Source organism: Chamaea fasciata, unplaced genomic scaffold (assembly GCF_029207755.1).
Source record: "Chamaea fasciata isolate MVZ Bird 193981 ecotype frontalis unplaced genomic scaffold, bChaFas1.0.hap1 SCAF_3, whole genome shotgun sequence".
Taxonomy (NCBI): Eukaryota; Metazoa; Chordata; class Aves; order Passeriformes; family Sylviidae; genus Chamaea; species Chamaea fasciata.
Genome location: NW_027094088.1, coordinates 108,996,305 through 109,015,768, shown reverse-complemented (window position 1 = coordinate 109,015,768; position 19,464 = coordinate 108,996,305). Strand labels below are relative to the sequence as shown.

General features: G+C 41.6%; 1 protein-coding gene across 4 annotated transcripts in view; it reads left to right on the top strand.

The window, feature by feature from the left end:
* The window catches only part of RUNX2 (RUNX family transcription factor 2), a 157,656-nt gene that overhangs the window by 9,258 nt on the left and 128,934 nt on the right, over positions 1 to 19,464 (top strand). For all 4 annotated transcript variants that reach the window (XM_066180063.1, XM_066180066.1, XM_066180065.1 and 1 more), the window contains exon 3: positions 4,361 to 4,465. In XM_066180063.1, coding sequence (XP_066036160.1) covers positions 4,361 to 4,465 — 105 coding nt within the window. The remainder of the gene's footprint in view (positions 1 to 4,360; positions 4,466 to 19,464) is intronic.

Sequence of the window (19,464 nt, the reverse complement as noted above, 5' to 3'; positions counted from 1 at the left end):
TCTAAAATTTGGTTCCAGTAGTTTAATTTATATTTTTATCTAGCAGACTTGGAATAGACTTTTTCTCTGATCAATCTGGGTAGAATCTATGGAAAAGTGATAGTATACTTTTCAAACCCTCAACATATTTATTTAAGAGACTTCAAAGAAAAACAAAGGGTGTGCACTGTTTTACTATATTGGCTTTCTGAGTTTTGGCTAGTTTCCCAAATAGCAATTTTTATATTTAAAAAAAAAAAAAAAAAAAAAAAAAAAAAAAAAAAAAAAGAAAAAGAGGAAGAAAAAAGACAGACTTAACTGCTTGCAGACTTTTCACGCATGGAAGATGAAGAAAGCTTCTTTTGATGAAGTGTAATTATGTCCAAACAGAGCTGACCCCCTCCCCCTATATTTCTTATGATCTTAACGGAAGAAAGTAGGGCTTTTCCTTTGAAGCAGCCGGGACTCGGTGGAGGATCTGAAATGCTGCATTCTCCTGCCAGAGGCAGGATGGAGAAATTGGTCCAGACTTGTCTTCCAGACTTAGAACAGAGAGGGGGAGAGAGAGAGAGAAGGAGAGAAGGAGAAACAGTTATCATTAATGATAGATTTTTAGAACTCTGCTTAAAATAGCAGGCAAAGAAATCAGTAGCTGCAAACAGAAGTGAGAAAGCTCCTTACATAGACAAATATGAGTAAATACAAGTCCTGAAGTAGAACAGGAAAAAATAAACTAATAAAGAAATCATTTTTCAGTGGCAAGAAACTAATCCACACCTGTTCCTGACTTGAGATTTACATCTTTCTAAGCAGCTCGTGCTTTGATCTCTGTATCTCTAAATTTGATTGTGAAGTCTGAATCATCAACTTACCACTTCACCTCCTCTCCCACGTTTTTACTTGCTTCCCATGGCTCAATGGAGAAACCCGATTTTTATACATATTCATTTTGTGTGCCTGACAGAAGCTTCACGTTTCTGTTTGCATAATTTCTCTTAAACACCTTTTTTGAATTCATATGAGTAAGTAACCAGAGTGTTTGATGCGAATGCAGCAGTTGTTTGTATGTGGTTTTCAGGTGGTAGCTCACTTTTACAAGCCCCATCCACAGCACAGAGAAAAAAGAATTCCTGTCTTCAATAAGCAAAGGATCATAACCTTAATTTTGTTGTGTCCCGATACTTTAATCACATTAGCATCTAACTGAAAAAATATGCAACACACACACACAAGCTGCCGAGTCTCCTTTCAAGCTCCTTTCTGGGGTTTGCCTTGTACTTCAGCATATGTCCGTCTCGTCCTCCTCTCTGTCAGCTCAGCTCACATGTGTGAATAACAAAGAATGCACAGTTTAGACACACTGAAGCAATAGTGCCAGATGACTGCTTGGCTGGGGAATTTAATAAAAGAGAGCTACAATTAGTCTGTAGCCTCTGAAAGTGGATAGTTGAAATGACTAAGGGCAATAAAGAAAGGTGATAAAAAGTGCATTAAAGGATTTTGTAGCTGAGGAGGGATAGCTGTGAAATAGCTGTGGAAGGCATCAGCATCACTGAAACAGGGGACCTTAAAAATTTATTTCATTCTTAATCCTGTAATATGTAAATCATCTCTTGAAAGCTCTGGAGTGCCCCAGCAAGGCCGTGCAGCTCCCCACAATGAAGGGCTCTGTGGTTCATGAAGTGTGAGGGGGCTTCCTCAGTGCTGCTTCATCCACACTTTGCTTTTTTAAATACCAGTTAGGGAACAAAACCAGTTTCCCTCTCAAATTAGCTGCTTACTGTTCAGCTCAGGCTGGCTGAGAGGTGACACTTCAGAAATCCTCACTGTCAAGGTACAAATGTAGCTCTTTTTATTAAGGAGTGCATTTTTTTCTGGCCACTGTATTCTGTTGAGATATATTTAGTGTAGAAAATATTACAGTGCTTTTCTACAGAACAATTTTGCAGGTTCTTACAAATAGTATATTTTGTTTTTTGTGGGGTTTTTTTTGGGGAGGGAGGTTGGTTTTGTTTTTTGTTGTTGTTGTTGTTGGTTGGTTGGTTGGGGTTTTTTTGGTCATAATAGACATTTATAGGGATTTGATGTATATAGAGAACAATAGCATGGAAGGTCAAATTCTTTGTTCAAAGGTGTATGGAAAAGCCCCTTTAGTACCTTTGTTACCAGCAGTGTTCTATTGATCATCTAGAGGTTACTGTGATCTGAATGTCATCAGCATACAAGTTAATAGTCAGAACATTTTGGCATGGTAAGCTGGTGCCAAAGGAAGCCTTAAACCTGAGCCTGGAGAACTATATATATTTGTGCAGTGGGCTGAGTTCCTCTTTGGAGAGGGATAAAAGGCACGCACACTTCTCAGCCCTAAACAAGCAGTGTGGAGGCACTGTAGGGCTGCTGCTGTGTGTGAAGTCTGCCCACACCATGTGCTGGCAGGGCACACAGTTCACCTCTGGGACAGCAGGACTGGACAAAGACTGGACATCCTAAATACACCTAACTCTGTTCCTGTGATGATTTATGAAGTAACCCTTTTCCCAGTGAAAATGGGGAAAACCACCTTCAGCCTTGCCACTGGAACAGAATTCAGCATCCTGAGATTTTTGCATGCTTAAACTGACAGAGGGCAGGTTTAGATTGGATATTAGGAAGAAATAGTGAGGGTGGTGACTCACTGGCATGGGTTGCCCAGAGGAACTGTGCATGCTTCGTCTCTGAAAGTGTTTAAGGCTGGGTTGGATGGGGCTTGGAGCAACCTGGGATAGGGGAAGGTGTCCCTTTCCATGACAGCAGGGTTGGAATGAGATGATTTTTAAGATCTCTTCCTACCCAAACCATTCTATAATTCCATTTACCAGGGTCCTGACTTTCCCTCTAACCTGCATCTCCCAGAGAGCTGGGCACAGCTGGAGCACAGCTTCACCTGGAAAATCATTTTACTCTAAATGACAGTTATATTTCCTTTAAAAAAAAAATCCATGTCACATTCTAGTTCATGAAAATTATAGCCAAGACAGTTTGAAGTTGCACTCCTGATAATAAATGATGCATGTCTCAGGCAGGTTTGGGGGATATATGACTTGGACCAGAAAGACCAATTACTAGATTTGACAGCCAAAGCTCTGTTCTGTATTATGCTTTATATATAAGCTGTTCTATATTAGGCCTGAAAAAACTACATTAAGTTTGTGCTGTTACATATCATTTAAGATTTGTGCCTTGATTGAATGCCTTCAGAGTTCAGCAAGAGGAAAAGCCCTAGCAGCAAAAATGCATAAATACACCCAGGGAGGAGGGGAGAGAAAAAAAAAAAAAAAAAAAAAAAAAAAAAAAAAAAAAAGAGCTTTAAGTGTCTGGTAAAGTAGCAGCTTAAATGAGCATGAAGGCCAAAGATTGCTGACTGTTTTATTGAGTCACTGTTGTACGCCCACCTTTTCCTGTCTTGAAACAGTTTTCAGTTTTGACTATCTGACATGAGTAACCGTTGCATATCTAACAGATTACAACTGTCAGTGAGTCTCCCAAACAGGGGCCAGTGCCTGTGAGAATGTGTGCTCAGATGCAGGCAGCTCCCTTTATTTATTTCTTTTTAACATTTTCATTCAGCTGAAGGCTGTGGATAGTCTTGTGCAATCTCTGCCTGAATTCAAGCTTTGAAAAGTAAAAAAAAAAAAAACCAAACAAAAAAAAAACCAACAAAAAAACAAAACCAAACCAAGAAAATCCCCAACAATGCAGACTGACGATAGCAAAGTACGTGCACACAGACATTTCTCACCCTCACAGGGAAGTTGGGGGCTTTCTTGGTATTTCATAGATGGAATATGTGTAGGGAAAAAAGGCGTGATCCATAATAATGATATCATCATATTAGCCCTGGCATATGAAGGACAGAGACAGTGACTCCCTGTTAAAACATTTCCCAGGAGAAAAATATAATCTTTCCTCATCTTATTGTAGGCAAGTCAAACAAATGAAATGATAAAACTGTGTGAAGTAAATAACATGTGGTCACATTCTGCTCTCTGTCACACAGCTGCAAAACTGGAGTAAATTTTTAAATTATCTGACTTGCTTTGGATTTACACCACTTTCAATGCAGCAAAGAATTTGGCTTGTCCTCAGCAGTGAATCACTTTTGTTCTGTCATTGTATGATGACCCATTATTAAATAAGAAACATTTAGATTGTCAACACATGGACATATTCTTGACATAGAGTAAAACTGAAGGGGAGGAAAACTCCTATGGTCAGTTATGTTTTTAATTTTCACGATTGTGGTAACGACAGGGAATAATTTTAAACTGATTCTTTACTGAACATGCATGTGACTGTTTTCATGTTGTAATCACTCATTCCTCGTTGTTTTTTCCCTTTGTAGGGAAGAGCTTTACTTTGACAATAACTGTCCTGACAAATCCCCCCCAAGTCGCTACATACCACAGAGCTATAAAGGTTACAGTGGATGGGCCAAGGGAGCCAAGAAGTGAGTATTATATTCTTCTTTTTGCTCTTATGCCTGCTTAATTTTGTTTAACAGAGACCTGTAAATGAAAAATGTATATCTTTGTCAAACACTGTTTTTTGCTCAGTGAAATATGTGAGCGCATGCTTAATTTGGAGTCTATTGGACCACACACATACTTGCATTAAACACTCACTTAAGTGCTTGGCTGAATTTGGGCAATCCCAAACCTGATTCTCATTCACATCAAGGTCATAATACATTATCTGCTAGTGTAAATGAGAACTAAACCCACTGTATTTATATATAATCTAATTTAGACACAGTAGATACAATCCTGAAGCATGCTGTATTCTCTGAACTCCTGTAAGTTACCAACTGAAGACGTTTAGAACAAAACAGGAGCCTGATCTTTCAGGATCAGTTCTAGCATAGAGAGGAAACATATCATATAGGGCCTTTTTGTTTGCCCTTAAATTCTTTTGCCATCAGATAATTAATGCACCTGGTTAATCTCATCAGACCTGAAGTTGGTTTTCAGCTATGGACTCATCGTAGACCCCCAGGGGCCAAAGAAAGATAAAAAACCCAGTATATCAACAGCATAGTCTTTGTTTCTTATTTGTGCACAGAAATTTTTTTTTTAAACACAGTCCAGCAGATTTTCACCAAGCACGTTTATCTCGTAGCCATGCAAGCTCACTAAGAATCTATTTGCCATGATTTATCTATTTTGCAATGGCTGTACTTTTATGACAGTTGTGTTTTGTCATGTTCTAGCAGTTTTATGGGTAGGACTTATTTTTAGATACAGTCAAGTCTGGTTAATCCATCAGGATTTATCTGGCTGTCTCTCTGTCTAGCACATTTAGCTGGTAACCAGTCTCACATCATATGGGTATCACTGATGAGCTAGTTCTGGAGTTTTTTCTTAATCTAACTAGAAATGACTCTAAATTGATTGGATTAGCCAGGTATAGCGTTATTTAAATTACACTTACAGATTAAGAATTATTTGATGAATAACCACATTAAAAGAATCCCTATAATGGAAGCATCTCAAATAATTATTCTGCCTTTGATCTGCACACACAAACGCGACCTTCAAGGAGCTTTCATGGTGTTTTGTTTAAAATACCACAAAGACAGAAGTAGAAAGATGTAGACAGAATTCATGCAGTTAAGTGTTTCTCGTGCCAATACACGCTGCAGACTCACCTCCTCTTACACTGAGGAGGGAATTTAAATGCTCCCTGTAAGAACTGTCCAGGCTGTAGAGTTTCACCTTGAGAAACAACTAAGAAAAAGCAAATAGCTCTGGTTACATTTCATGAGGTACAGACTTGTGGTGCTACCTGCTCACAGTTGAGGTGTCCTGATGTTACAGCGGGGGGATTTTTGTTCCGTCTTCTCTTTGTGAGTCAGTTCCCATTTTTTATTTTCACTTGCAGCTGGTGCTCCATGTAACTTACTTGGAGGACACTGGGGAAGCTGTATTCATGGAGTAAAAAGCAGGGAATGAGTTCTATATCATTTAGCCATTCGCATCTGGAGGCTGCTTCCATGTATTGATGCATCTGCAAAAGAGGACACAACCGTGGTGAAAGAGCAGAGAGGTTTGAAAGTGAGGTGTGGAGAGTAGTGTGGATTACCCTGTGCAGTACAGAAAGGGACCCTGCTGGTATGGGGATGTTTTGGTGAGCAGTGGATTGAAAGTTAGTCTGTGTTCATAGAACTTAACAAGATCTCCTAGTTCTGCTGGATTTTTTTTACTTTAGACCTAAAAGACCTCTGTATGTGATACCCATCTGTTGGTGTCTTTCAATAGCTGAGTCCAGAAATGCTCAGTAACTGAGTTCTTATGGCCTACGTGGAGTTATTTTGTCCTTCTTCATATTTTTATTTTCTTTTTTCTCCTCCCTTTTTTTTTTTTTCCCAAAGAAAGTAAGATTTGAGCTTGAATGTCCATTTGTATTTTAATGTTTGGGTGGAATACTGCAATCTTATACTTTCAAGTCATTCTGGTACATCTCTGGAATGACTCGTTATTAAACTTGAATTTCTAGGGAAAGAGTAGCTCCAGCGAGCTTTAGGAGTTTCACTGGAGTTTTCACTAAGCTTCCTTCTTAGAGACCCTGCACTTGTGTAGATACATTAGTTTGGTAGTAATAGTTCAAGGAATGTATCTGGCATTTGTGTTGCATAAGGAAAATTAGGTGTTTGGGGGCAGTAAGGAATTCAAGGAGCAGCTCTGATAGTAAATGTGTTCCTCTCGAAAAAATTATGTATCGGCAAATAGTGCCCCTCTCTGCTAGGATCTGTATTTCACTTCAACATTTCTAGCATGTTATCCTAGTTTTCCTTTCTCTGGCAGCTCAACCAGAGCTGTCACATCACAAACAACTTTTTTCTTAATATACACATCTGGCGTTGGCAGTTGGAGCAACTTCATAAGAGCACATGATCATCATTCATTACAAGATTAAAAAGTACCCCATGGCATCATTGATGTTTTTTAACTTTGATCTTTTGCAGTTGTGATTCATCTCAGTTATAAAACTTCCCTTTAAAGGAACACAACCGATGACTTATTAGAACCTTCATTCTAAGGAGTGTAAACATAAAATTATGCACATCTTTACAAAATGTCATTTACTTTGTTGCCAGCTTATCATTTTAAGACATGACATCATGCTTTAGATCGTGAATTTGTAAGGCTTTTTTATAGGCAAGGCACTCTGACCTTCTGTTGGCAAGTTGACTGGAGCAAATGAAAGCTGCAAGGTTCCCAGCAGCAGCAGGAGCAGCAGCAAAGTCATGGCAGACATCACAGACATTTGGAGCCTGACTTCGGGAGTGCTGAACAGTTGTGGCATGCAGGGACTCCAGTTGGTGTTTTGGATGCTCAGCACTTCAGAAAGTCGGGTTCTTAAATGTAAGTGCCATTTAGTCGTATTAAACGTCTGCTTGTAGAAGCTTGCTGCCTTGCCTCTCTGTTATTATTTGAAAATATTTTAATAGAGACAGTGATGTCAGGTTGCTCTGTTAGGAAAACTTGCCCGTTTCTATATGAGAAAAGGTCTTCTGATGATTTTTTTTCTCAGAAAATATTTATTTAATTTTACCTAACCTCTTCCAGTCTATCTAGATTACTGTCCAGGGACATCTACTGTGTTGCAGAGTTTGTGTGCTGGGTTGACACAGTGCTTTGCACTCTGAGTGATGCAGTCTAGAGACCGGATTGTATAAGATCTTTGGGAATCATTAGGAAATCTTGCAGATATTTTTCTCTCCTCATATCCAGGATAAAACCTCTGCCATACGCACATCTTAGCCAGCAGAGCTGCCTTCCAGCTGGGAGGGCTGAAAGAAGTTTTCCGGAGAAGTTTTCATGAGGTCATAACTGACCGACAGAAAGCCAGAGATTACTGTAAAGGAAGTCAAAGGAGAAAAAAAAAAGGGCAAAGAAACCACCCAGATCTTTACCTAAAACCCCGTTTAATGCCCGTGCCTTACCTCATTACAACTGCAGAAATAATGATTTGCCCTTCCACAATGGTACCTTTAGAATAGGAGGCACATCCTCCTTTCTGGCTGCTTTTGGGACAAACCCAGTCACAGGGGGATAATGAGGAAGGAGAGAGGAGAAGTCTATATATTTTTATATTTTGCCTGACTTCCAAAGACTTTAGTTTGTCTCTAATCAAAGGTAAGCTCCAAAGTCACCGACCCCAACTTTCTTTTATCAATGTAAATGGAAAAGCAGTTCTGAGCTTTGAGTTTCAGGGGAGAAAACTGCTCTGCTTCGTTCAGAGTCACCGACCCCAACTTTCTTTTATCAATGTAAATGGAAAAGTAGTTCTGGGCTTTGAGTTTCAGGGGAGAAAACTGCTCTGCTTCGTTCAGCTCCCGAGTGTTTCTCTGCTGCCGCAGCTTGCAAGGTGCACACGTGATGAAAGGTATGAGCAAACATCACATCGCCTTTTTGTCTGTGCACGCTGCAGAAGGCAGCGAGAGCCAGCCAGGGGTTCTGCTCAGCCCCCACATTAACTGTTTGGCCGACCCGGCTTATAAAACGCAGATAAGTGATTGAGATTTTTGAGATTCCTTGACTTAAAACCATAACAGTTTTTAGGAAGTTCTCCCTCTTTTCTTTCAAAGGCGGAGAGGGTGGAGGGATAAGTCTGAGGCGAGTGGAATGTGCTTTGGAGTAAAACAGCTTTAAATCTTTCAGTTTGCCTTTCATTTTAAATTCTTTTCTTTTCTTTTCTTTTTTCTTTTTTTATCCTTTTTCTTTTCTTTCTCTCTCTCTTTTTTTTTTTTTTTTTTTTTTTTTTTTTTTTTTTTTTTTTTTTGACTGCCTGTCAGGAGCTGGGCTGGTGGCCAAGCAGGAAATGACACATCGAGAGGCATTTGTGTTGTGCAACATTTTGTGGAACTGATGCAAGGATACATTGTCTGTTTATGCATTCCTCTGCTAACAGCCTGCATGGCAGTAATTTTATTCAGGGACACATGGCATGCTACAGCAAGGAGCTAGAGCCTTAACATCTCTTCATGCAGAATTATCACAGCAGTTATAACACTCTGTGTGTCCCCCATCTCCAATAGTCTCTGGCCTGCCTTCAAAAACCACTCAACCAGCCCCCCTTCCTTCCCAAGAGTATATTTGTTTGACTGTGGGGGGTTTTTTTTGCACTGTGGTAAACTGGGGCAGTGCAGAGAGAGAGAGAGAGAGAGAGAGAGAGAGTTTACAGAACAAGAGGAAATTTTACAGGCAGGTCCCTACTTCATGCATCTACCTCAGACTGAAGGGAGCAGTGCAGCTTTTTCGGGCGCTGCGTTTGCAGACACTGAAGGCGTCGGTATGCATCTGCATGTGGTTTGGCACGGGGAGGTTTTTAATTAAAGTCAATGCTAAATACCCAGAGATGTGATGAGCGAGTCTTGGGGTTTCATCCAAACCGAAGTTAGAAAAACTGTGGCTCTCTCTGGTGTCTTTCAGAGTGACGCATCTCTACTGAGGCTGGCTAGGTAGGTCCGGATTTATCCCAGTGCTGTGGGAGCAGAGGGTGGCAGAGTGGGCGGTCCCGGGTTCAAAAGTTGCTCTAAATGACTTTGTAGAGCTTAATGTATGCACTCTAATGCTCCTTTGTAAGAAATGAGGCAAAATGTGATTGTACAGCAAGAGAAATGTTCAGCAGGGCCATGGTTTAGAGAGGTTTAGGCTCTTTTCTGTGACCATCATTGGTGTATTTGAGCATGAGCACAGTCCACTTACAGGTTGGGACCTCCCTTGTCACCAGGTCCCCAGTAAGGAGTTGCAGTGTTTCTGTTTCCAGTGGTACAACACCAGGTCCTTACTGCAGTGTAAAAGGCAAGACAGTTTCACTCACCATCATTTGCTGCTGGTTTATTTTTTGCAAATGTGTAATTTCACAGAACTGTACTAGTTGGGGACTGGATGTCCTGAGTGTTCCCGGAGGTTGTAAGAGGCTGGTGCAATGATTCAAGTGTTTCCCACCGAAGGTGACAGACATTGCATATGCCAGTGGTTTAAGTTTACTTTTGAGATGAGTGTTCAACCCACAGAGCAGGGCTCCTTACAGTTGCCTCAACCAGTAGTGTGGCACAGGCATAGGCTACAGGTTGCCCAGAGAAGTTGTAGCTGCCCCATCCATGGAAGTGTTCAAGGCCAGCTTGGATGGGGCTTGGAGTAACCTGGGATAATGGAAGGGGCATTGGAACCAGATGATTTTTAAGGTCTCTCCTAACCCAAACTATTCTATGATTCCATGATTCTGTGATTCTATGATGCATGCTGCTGTGACAAGGTGATCTGGGACTGTTGAGATGGTGGCTGCATCCCAAGGACCAGCTGGTTCTTATTTCTTCCACTGTGGCTAGAGAGAGGCTTGTGCTTAAAATCTCATTGTCTGAGAAGCAGACGGTGAGACAAAATAATTTCTGGTGATTGTGACTTTTTTTCTGCTGGTGTAGTGCGTAGAGTGAGTCAAAAGCAAAACCCACTTAGTTCAGTCATGGCTTCAATTCATGCACTGTAAGAGCTCAGAATGGTTGAGTTCTGGAATCTCAGCAATCTGTGAGACAGCACTGGGGCTCTCTCCATAGGAGGACACTGCTGCCCAGAGAGGTGACAGAGTGACCATGTATTCACTATTATGGTGACAACATCATGTAAAACAAATGCACAAGTCTGAGCGTAAGATGTGCTCACCAACAGCAATGCAGTCTTGGTTTGTATTTGTCAACAGAACAGATTGTTTCCATCCCATTGTAGAGGGAACACTTGCTTCCAAAGCAAATCTATTCCCAGTACATTTGGAATGTAATTTGGCCATCACTGTGATTTTTTCATATTGCAGCTAATGCAGTTTGTATTCAAAGTGTCCCTCCAAGCTACAAATAAAATCATGGCCCCTCTGTGTAGTTGTGTTGCTTAGTTGTACAATAAGAGGGTTTTGCCCTGATAGCTCATAATCTCCACTTAATACACAGATGGGGAAAAGGGGTTATAACCAAACAAATGAAGTAACAGTGGAAGTGAGTTCATTCTGTATCTCCACAGGGCATGACTAGGAGGAGAGGAAAAGGGATGACCATTTCACAGAGTCACAGAGTCAATTAGGTTGGGAAATACTTCTGAAATCATCAAGTCCAGCCTATAACCAACCAGCTTCATGTCAGCCAGGCCATGGCACTGAGTCCCACATCCAGCCTTTCCTTAAACACCTCCAGGGACAGTGACTTTTCATAACTTTGTGGCTCTACTCCATGTTGGTACTGTGGAGAAAGATGGTATTAAAAAGGCGCTAGAGTAGCTTTCCACAGATCATTTTCTTCCATAGTTTTCTCCCAGGAGAACTGTTGGACATTGTCACTTTTGAAATGCATTTAGCTTGTAGGTAATAATATCAGCATTTTTTTCTCACTCTTCAGTGTAGCACCTCTTGTACATCTCCCTTCACTTTCCAAAGTGGTTTGGGAAATAAGGGACAGGGTGAATATATTTGAGAGACACTGCATCAGAATAGTGTAAGTGAAATACTTAGGTAGCACTTGCTTACTGTCTATCACAAATTTCTGTTTAAAGTTTTTATAAAATTTATTTTTATCCTCCATATAAACTTCATTCTCCGCTGAAACATGGTCATCTCAGACATGAAACACAGATGCTGATTTAACCAGACAAGGAATGCAGAAAAGGAAATGAGGATGAATATCATACTTAATTGAAACTTCAGGGGAAGCAACTGAGTAATGATCTCATGCTGCAGTATGTTTGGGGCACCAGAATCCTTACTCAGATGAAGGACTGTGTTCCTTAGTGCCTGTATCTCAGGCTCACTGTATGCTGAAGGTGGCTTTCAGCTCTCCAAAAATCAGACATGCAGGGTAGGTTTCCTCTGAAGTGAACTAAAAGACAAGGGCCCTCACAGAGAATGATTCATATGTTAATACTTGTCTCAGAGAGCAATGAAGTGCCCTTTGGACTCTCATCCCTTTCCATTGATACTAAATGGAGGCTTGTTGACGAGCCTAGACTAGACACCCTGGTTTGGAGATGGCTGCAATCAGATGAGATTAGCAGATATTATAGTCCCAAAGTGTACTAAGCCTGCTGTGTAGCTCAGACAGCCCAAGTTAGCTGTAAGGCAGGTAGCCCAGGGTGCAGTCACAGGGAGCAGGAGCTCAGCCTTGGATTAACCCAATGTTCAATCACCTTCTTGGGTGGGGGCTTTGTCTGCTGTTGAACAGTGAACAGTCCCTGCTGCTTTTCTGACAGCGTAAGGAATTGTTTAAAGCTGACTTTGAAGTGTGTCTACAGCTGCCATAATGAGTGCAGTGTATACATACCTTAGAAATGATGCTATCTACTAAGGCATCATTATCACCTCCTGCAGGATTTCAGTAGTCAGGCACTGCTCAGGCCCCACTCAGCTTGGGTTGTGTGAACTGCTGAGATTAAAACTCGTGTTATTTAGCTGTAGGCAGAGTAAGGTTCTCACACTGCAGTTGCAGCTACATAAGAAACATTACAAAGGTGACAATTCACTTCTCAGGTATCACCTAAAGGTAAAGAATATTGGGGAACATATTTGAAGATTTTCCTAACATTGAGAAGTACTCCACGATTTCAGTGCTTTTTTTTTTTCACGACAGAACATATTAATTGTTCCTCCCTTATCCAAAATTAACATGCTCCCCATTCTCCTGTGGTTCTGAGATGTAATCTTCCCCACAGCGTGGGAAGACAAACCCTTTCACCTGGTTATTGCCAGCATAAATGTTTAATGCTTCCATCCCTCTTCAAACTCTCCCACTGCATTTTGTGAACTTTACTCCCACTTCATAATGCTCTGCTTCTTTAGTAGCCCTACTCATTTAAATTCAGGGTGCCAAAGGAGGTATTAATCAGGGTGCTTACAAGTGCAGAATCTGCTTCCTGCCCGTCTGTAATCCATGTGAGTAATGCCAATTAGTTGTCTGCTTCCTTAAATCCTCATGCACTTTCTCATTCTTGCATTCCTGCAGCAGTAGACATGATCTTCCAGTGTCAGTGCAGTCGGAGGCACTTGGTGGTGTTTTGTTTCATTGCGCTTAGAGCTCAACAGGAAAATCATCACCTCTGAAGCACCACAGAAGTGTGCTGGGGAATAAATGGATGAGTCAAGCTCTTGCATTTTTACTTTAATTTGCTAGACACAGGGATCTAACTAATTTTATTCCAGAGTATCACTTCAGATGTCATGAGACAAGTAGACAATTATTTTTGAGTTTCAGCAGTTTCACATTGGTGCAGCTTTTTCTTGGAAAGAAGCACGCACAGGCAGGCATCATTGCAGTCCCAGATCTGTTTTTGTTTCTATATGTGAAATCCCAGATTAGATTTGCAAAGAGGCCCAATTTTAAATGATTGCATTAAGATGGATCAGAAAGCCAGAGATTATTCATTGAAAAGGGATGGTGTTCACAATCATTTCTGGTGTTTTGAAAATTCAGACCTGTATTTCTCAGCAGTATGGAAGCTGGAAAGGAATAGAGACCTGAAAATACAATGCAGGGCTGCTGTGTGATACAAACCACAGGTTAGCAGTACAGGAGGAATTACACATGGAATACTTTGCAGGAGTTTTATGCATGTGTACAGATGTAATCAAGGACCCAGATTCAGATTCTTATAAAACAGTGTGCTTCAATTAATTCAGTTATCTAGTGAATTTATAAAGTACTGTAGACATTTGGAGTTTAATACAGTTAGTCCCACATTTCTAGGATGCCAATTAAATCAAGAATAATTTAATTTAATAATTTAGTGTTTCATTCTTTGGGTCTCTTATTGCCATAGACTCTAGACTGGTGGAACCGATTTTTTTCCTCTTTCACACTGGACACTTTTGGCTTTGATGATCTGCACTATGGACCCCCTCCCACTTTTGGCCTTTTTTGATGTCTTTGAACAATAGTTTGTGAAACCAGCACTGCAGTAAAATCATCACCTCTGTAGACAGAAGTGTTGACTACAGAAGAGGACTCAGCAATAGAGCTGTGAATGTAAATAATTCAGTGTTTCTGTTCATCAGCTAAGCAGTCCAAATGAAAATCTTTTTTGTAAAGAGACATATGGGTAACATTTTCAGAGATGCTGGGTGGACTGACTCTCCTTAACTGTAGCCACCTAAAAGTTTGATATTGTGTCTCAATGACTCATCTGTCCACTGTGGTCCAGGAAGGGTTGCATGTGTGAGTTAGAAGCTGGTTTATCCCATCCCAAGCCTCCATAGGTGTCAGTGGAGGTGAGTGAGGGAGAAGGGACCTGAAGCAGCCCAGACCACTGGTCTGGCACTGCATGCTCTGCAGATGCTTGAGCTGAGTTTAAGCAAATTGCCCAGCTTACCAGCAACTGCAGTAGCACAAAGCTCTGAAGAACTTCTTCATACTCCTTTTTATTGGTATTTAAACCTTTTTAAAGGGAGCTTTAGTTCTGCTTTCTCAACAGCCACATTGAAGGGCTTTTCACCAAAATGCATTAGAATTTAGGGTGTTGGTGAACCCCTTCTTGTTAGACATAAATAACCACTGTGTGGCTTATAAATTCTATGTTTTCCTTTCTGTGCCTGCTTGGTTAAAATTCTCAGGCACTCAGCAGAAATGTCTGCTCTGGTTTAAAACATCTTTCCCCACACTGATGGTGCTCTCCTCTCCCAAATGCTGTGTCCCCTGCAGCTCAGCAACAGTCTGGCTCTTATACGTGATCCTCATCAGCTCCACAGCAGAGTCAGACAGTTTAATTAGCCTTTATCTTCTGCTGTGCAAGAGTGAGCCCAGGGTATGTCTGTGAGTGCCCTGAAGAAGGCTCACACAGCAATATTCATTGCCGGCAGTGCGAACACAGCCATAAACTTCCCTGGGAATCAGGGCAGCAGGATTACAGCACACCAAGGATACTCCTCAGTATTTAGGCAGGGTCTGCTCTTTGCATCTGTGCAGACTTACTGATCTGTATTATTAGCTTCACTCTTCTTCGTATTTGCTGTTCCTGAAAGATGGCAGCAAAAGAGAAACCTGATAGCAGTTGGCTCGTAGAGATAGTCTTTATTACAGGAGAGAGCAGGAAGGACTCAGTGCTTCCAAAATCCAGATAACAACGACTGTTCTTTAGTCCCAGCTCAAAGATTAAGGAAATTTTTTGGGGACTCTGTTTACATCCATGTGGGATGCAAAGTAAACAGCTCACTAACTGCATACATGCCATGCAAATTAAATGAGAACTGTTTTTCTCTGCTGACTCGGTGTAAAAGGGAATAACCAGTAGATTTAAGGTATGTGACAATAGGGAAACTTACACATCAGATTAATAATAACTTGTTGATATGCAACAAATAGGCTAGGTACCTCTAGCTCTCCATCTTACTTTATGCACATGCTGCAGACAAAATTTAGAGTAGGAAAAGTCCACATCTGAGCACTCAGAACTGGGACATACCAATGGGTTATCAGTGTGGCTTTAATCCATGCCTGTTGTGTGTGAGAGACAGAAAAAGTCCTTTAATGTGGGAGCATGTGCTAGTTTATCCATAGGACAGCAACATCCTGTGGGATGGCATACACCCATTTACTCTTATTTTTCACACAGAGAATATGATCTACGAACACCTTGTTTTAAGTGACTTAACTATAGTCACTACAAAAAATTGTGTGGCCGAAACATAAGTCTGGGTCAGCCATCAGCTACTTTTGCCAAGCTGTAAACAAAGCTTTTCACTGACAAAATCTAAGGAATTTTTATTTGATGAAATTTTAGTTTTCATAGTTGCATAATTTTACCAAATCTGAGTGGATTTCCATGGAGGTTCTGAAAAAAAGAGCCAATCTGCTGAGCCAAGTTTCAAAACTACACTCCAAAACAGAGTGACAAAAAAAGCTCCTTCAAGAAAAGATTGCCAAAAATGTTTTTTCGAGGTGCTAGGTTTTCCCTGAGCTAGCTCATTTCCAGGAACGTCGGAGCATTTTGGTTGAAATTGAAGAAGCGTGTTCCATACTCATGCAAGAAAAAAATGGAATGCAAACAGTCAAAGTTCAGTAAAGTTGGGAGCAACTGAAAATTGGGTTTTGAAATGGGAAGTGTTGGGTAACAGGAATGATAGGCTGTTCTACTAGCTCCAACTCTAAAATATCCAATCTAATGTGTTATTAATTTGAATTGAAAAATAACCCATGAGCTTCAGTGGAAATCCTGACTAGGAAATTAAGTTGGCAGCTGGCAGGGGCTCCTTGTGGGCAGCTCTGGAGTTAACAGGTCAGGTTGGTGACAGGCAGGGGATGAGGGAGGTGCCATCTCCAGCAGCCCTGGAGAGCAGGATGTGACTCCTGCCTGTGCACTGGGGACATGCTGGAGGAGCCAACAACCTCTGTAGAAGATGAAACTGGGGCCACGGCAGCCGGCAGGGCCTCCGGAGGCGTTGTGGGTTAGAAGTCAGCATGGCCCCAGGCACCAGCACTTGGCAGGGCTCTGCTTCCCCACCCCCAGCCTCTCCAGAGGGGTAATTTGGGGTGCATACTCTCCAACTGAATTGGCACGGTCTGCACAGGCACTGCAGGCTGTAAAACACACACATACACACAGGGTGTGAGCCCAGAGAGGTTTGGGCTGTATTTAGGCACTCTTCAACATGTCAAAGGTGCAGAGCCTCCTCACTGCCAGCCCTCCTGCCCCTCAGTGCCCGTTTGCCTCACTGACAGAGCCAGTGAGGGCAGTGCTGCTGCTGATAAGGAGTATTTTTAGGCAAAACACCCCCAAGTGTCTAGGAACCACAACCACAGGAAATAAGCATTGATAAAACCTCCCCAAACTGTACCCTGAAAGCTCCCTGGGTTCGCTTTGCACCCTGCCTGAGTCCTCTTCAGCTCAGGGGAGAGGCAGCCACAGCCTGTGCCAGGCACCATCCAAGCCTCATGGTGTGCACAATCCAGACCCAATCTCGTTGCTGAGCTGCAGCTGGAGTCACTGATTGTGGAAAGATGGAAAACGGCTCTTCAGTCTCCTAAGAACCTCCTGGCAATGGTGCGGAGCACTGTAAAATCTGTGACAAATGATCTGTCCTTCTCCAAAAATGGACTGGGTGAAGGTGACCCAGGGGCACCTTCTAGGGGCGTTCAGGTACTCTGATGTCAGCCAGGAAACAAACTCTTATTTGTTACTACCTTCTCCTCTTTTACATGACTCAGAGCTGCTGAAGAATCACAGAACCAGTAAAATTGGAAAAGACCTCTGAGATCATAAAGTCCAATGGTTAACCCAGCACTGCCAGGCCCACCCCCAAACTATATCCTCAAGTGCCATATCCACATGTTTTTCAAATGCTTCCAGGAATGGTGATCTCACCACTTTCCTGGGCATCCTGTTTCGATGCTTGACCCAAGGTGTTGAGTCCATTTAAAACCAGCAACCAAAGTTTTAACAGGTTTGAAAGCTGTTCCAAACACTGTTGGCAGTGTTGCAAGTTATACCTGAGATGTGATCCTGCGCAGAAATCTTTCCCTTCTTCTCTGTGAAACACACACTCTCTTATTTGAATCTGCCCCCTGAAATGAGGCAGCAGGGACTGTTTTCCTTGTTGACTCCTTAACCATTCATTGGAATGGGACTCAGGGATGAGTGTTCTGCTGCCTGGGTTTTTATTAAGTTAAAACAAATTTTCTTTGGAGACAGATTTGAGAGCTGGGCAAAAGCCACTTTCACAGTTTTATTCCCCTCACTACTACAACTTCATTTAAGCTTTTTCCCATGTCTTTTACTCTCATGGTGTTCTCATCCTTGGGAGCCAAGCAGCTTGAGAGCTGAAAGAGAAGTGTTGTCAGGAGGGTGATTAAAACAGGGATTGATGCAGCTGGTAGCCAGGGTTCAGTCACCTCCCTGGGCCTCTGCATTAGTGTTATGTCAGACACAGTAGCTTTACCCTGCACCACAAGTTTATGCATTTTTTATTGTCTGATGCTGCCAGAAAATGCTGACCCTGGAGTAGCTGGGCTGTGCAGGCACTCAGTGGAGGAGGGCAGTGAGCTCTGGAAGCTGCTCATGCTCCCCCTTTAATTTGTCACTTATGGATCATATCTTTTTTACATTTACATTTTTAAATTAGTTCAGCTTGTCCTGACCTTCAGTTCCAGAGTCCCTGCTGAAAATTTCCAAACTATACGAGTTCTTAAAAAAATTCCGAAATCCCTCAATTAATTGATGTTCAGTATGCAGAACAACTTACAGCTATGGGAAGGCTTCACATTTTTATATGGAGATGAGTTTGAGGAGAGATTAGATTTTAGGGCTCCTGTGCAACATGTAACAATTGTGTCTACTTGGTCATCTCTTCAAAGAGAAAAGTGAAATTTGGCCCAAAATTCAAAGTAATAATAAAAATTTGGCATAAAAGTCGCACTGGTCAAAATAAAATTGTTCCTCCAACATAAAATCCATTAAATGTAAAGCCAGACTCAGCAAATGCTTGAGATCTCCCATATGGACTGAAGAACAGTTTTACACTGGAGTACAATACACTGTTTTGGAGTGCGTCTGAGACTGCTTCTGTTTTGGAAGCCTGCTCAGGTCTTGTTGGAATGACAATTTAGGCTGTATGTAGCAAAAAGCAATGTTAGCATATTTGGACCATCAGCATAAAGGCTCTTTGTTAGAATAAATGTTTCTTTCTAAAAAGAACAAGACAATCCTAACCTTTGCCAGTTTTCTGTCCTTTAATCTGATGTGGGGAAATTTGGAAGACCAGCTCTCCACGGCCACATGAGTAAGGCAGTGATGTAGGAGGGTGGTTCAGCGGCTGACACATTAGGACGCCAGTCCTTTAGGTCTGTCATCTGTTGTCTCTGACGTCTTTGTGACGTTAGTGCATTTGAAAATCCTTCCAAACTGGCTGATATCAGAGGAAACTGGGTACCTCTTTCTCTTGGCTTCAGTTCTGTGTGAAATATGAATAATGACACTACCCTACTCCGGGAATGACATGAATATGAGAACATGGTGAAGATCAAGGTGTTTGCTTGCTCAAGCTGTGTTTTTAAGGCATATTCTCATCCAAAGTACATCACAATATGAGTCAGAAAGCTTCACTTTCCTTTCATAAATGGAAACGCTTTTACATAGATATCTTTAATTTCATAGATGGGAAGAAATGGGTTTTGTTTTTCCTCTTCTGTTAGCTGTGATTTCTCACCATACACTGTTACTCTGTATTCCTGTGTCAGAACAATGTAGTTTTCTTAGGCTCCAGATCCTAATTCCTTTAACTCCTTGGAGGGATTGCTGGAGATAAAGGTGGCTTGTAAGAGCAAATCTGTCATTAAACCAACCCGTAATCAGAGTAAAATACCTGGCGCTGCTTTCAGAGAAAGACAGGTACCAGGCTCTTGTAGTGCCTCCTTAGGAACTTTCCAGCCCAGAGAGGTGAAAACCAGACAAGATCAAAAGTCTGGAAAGCTGAAACTCT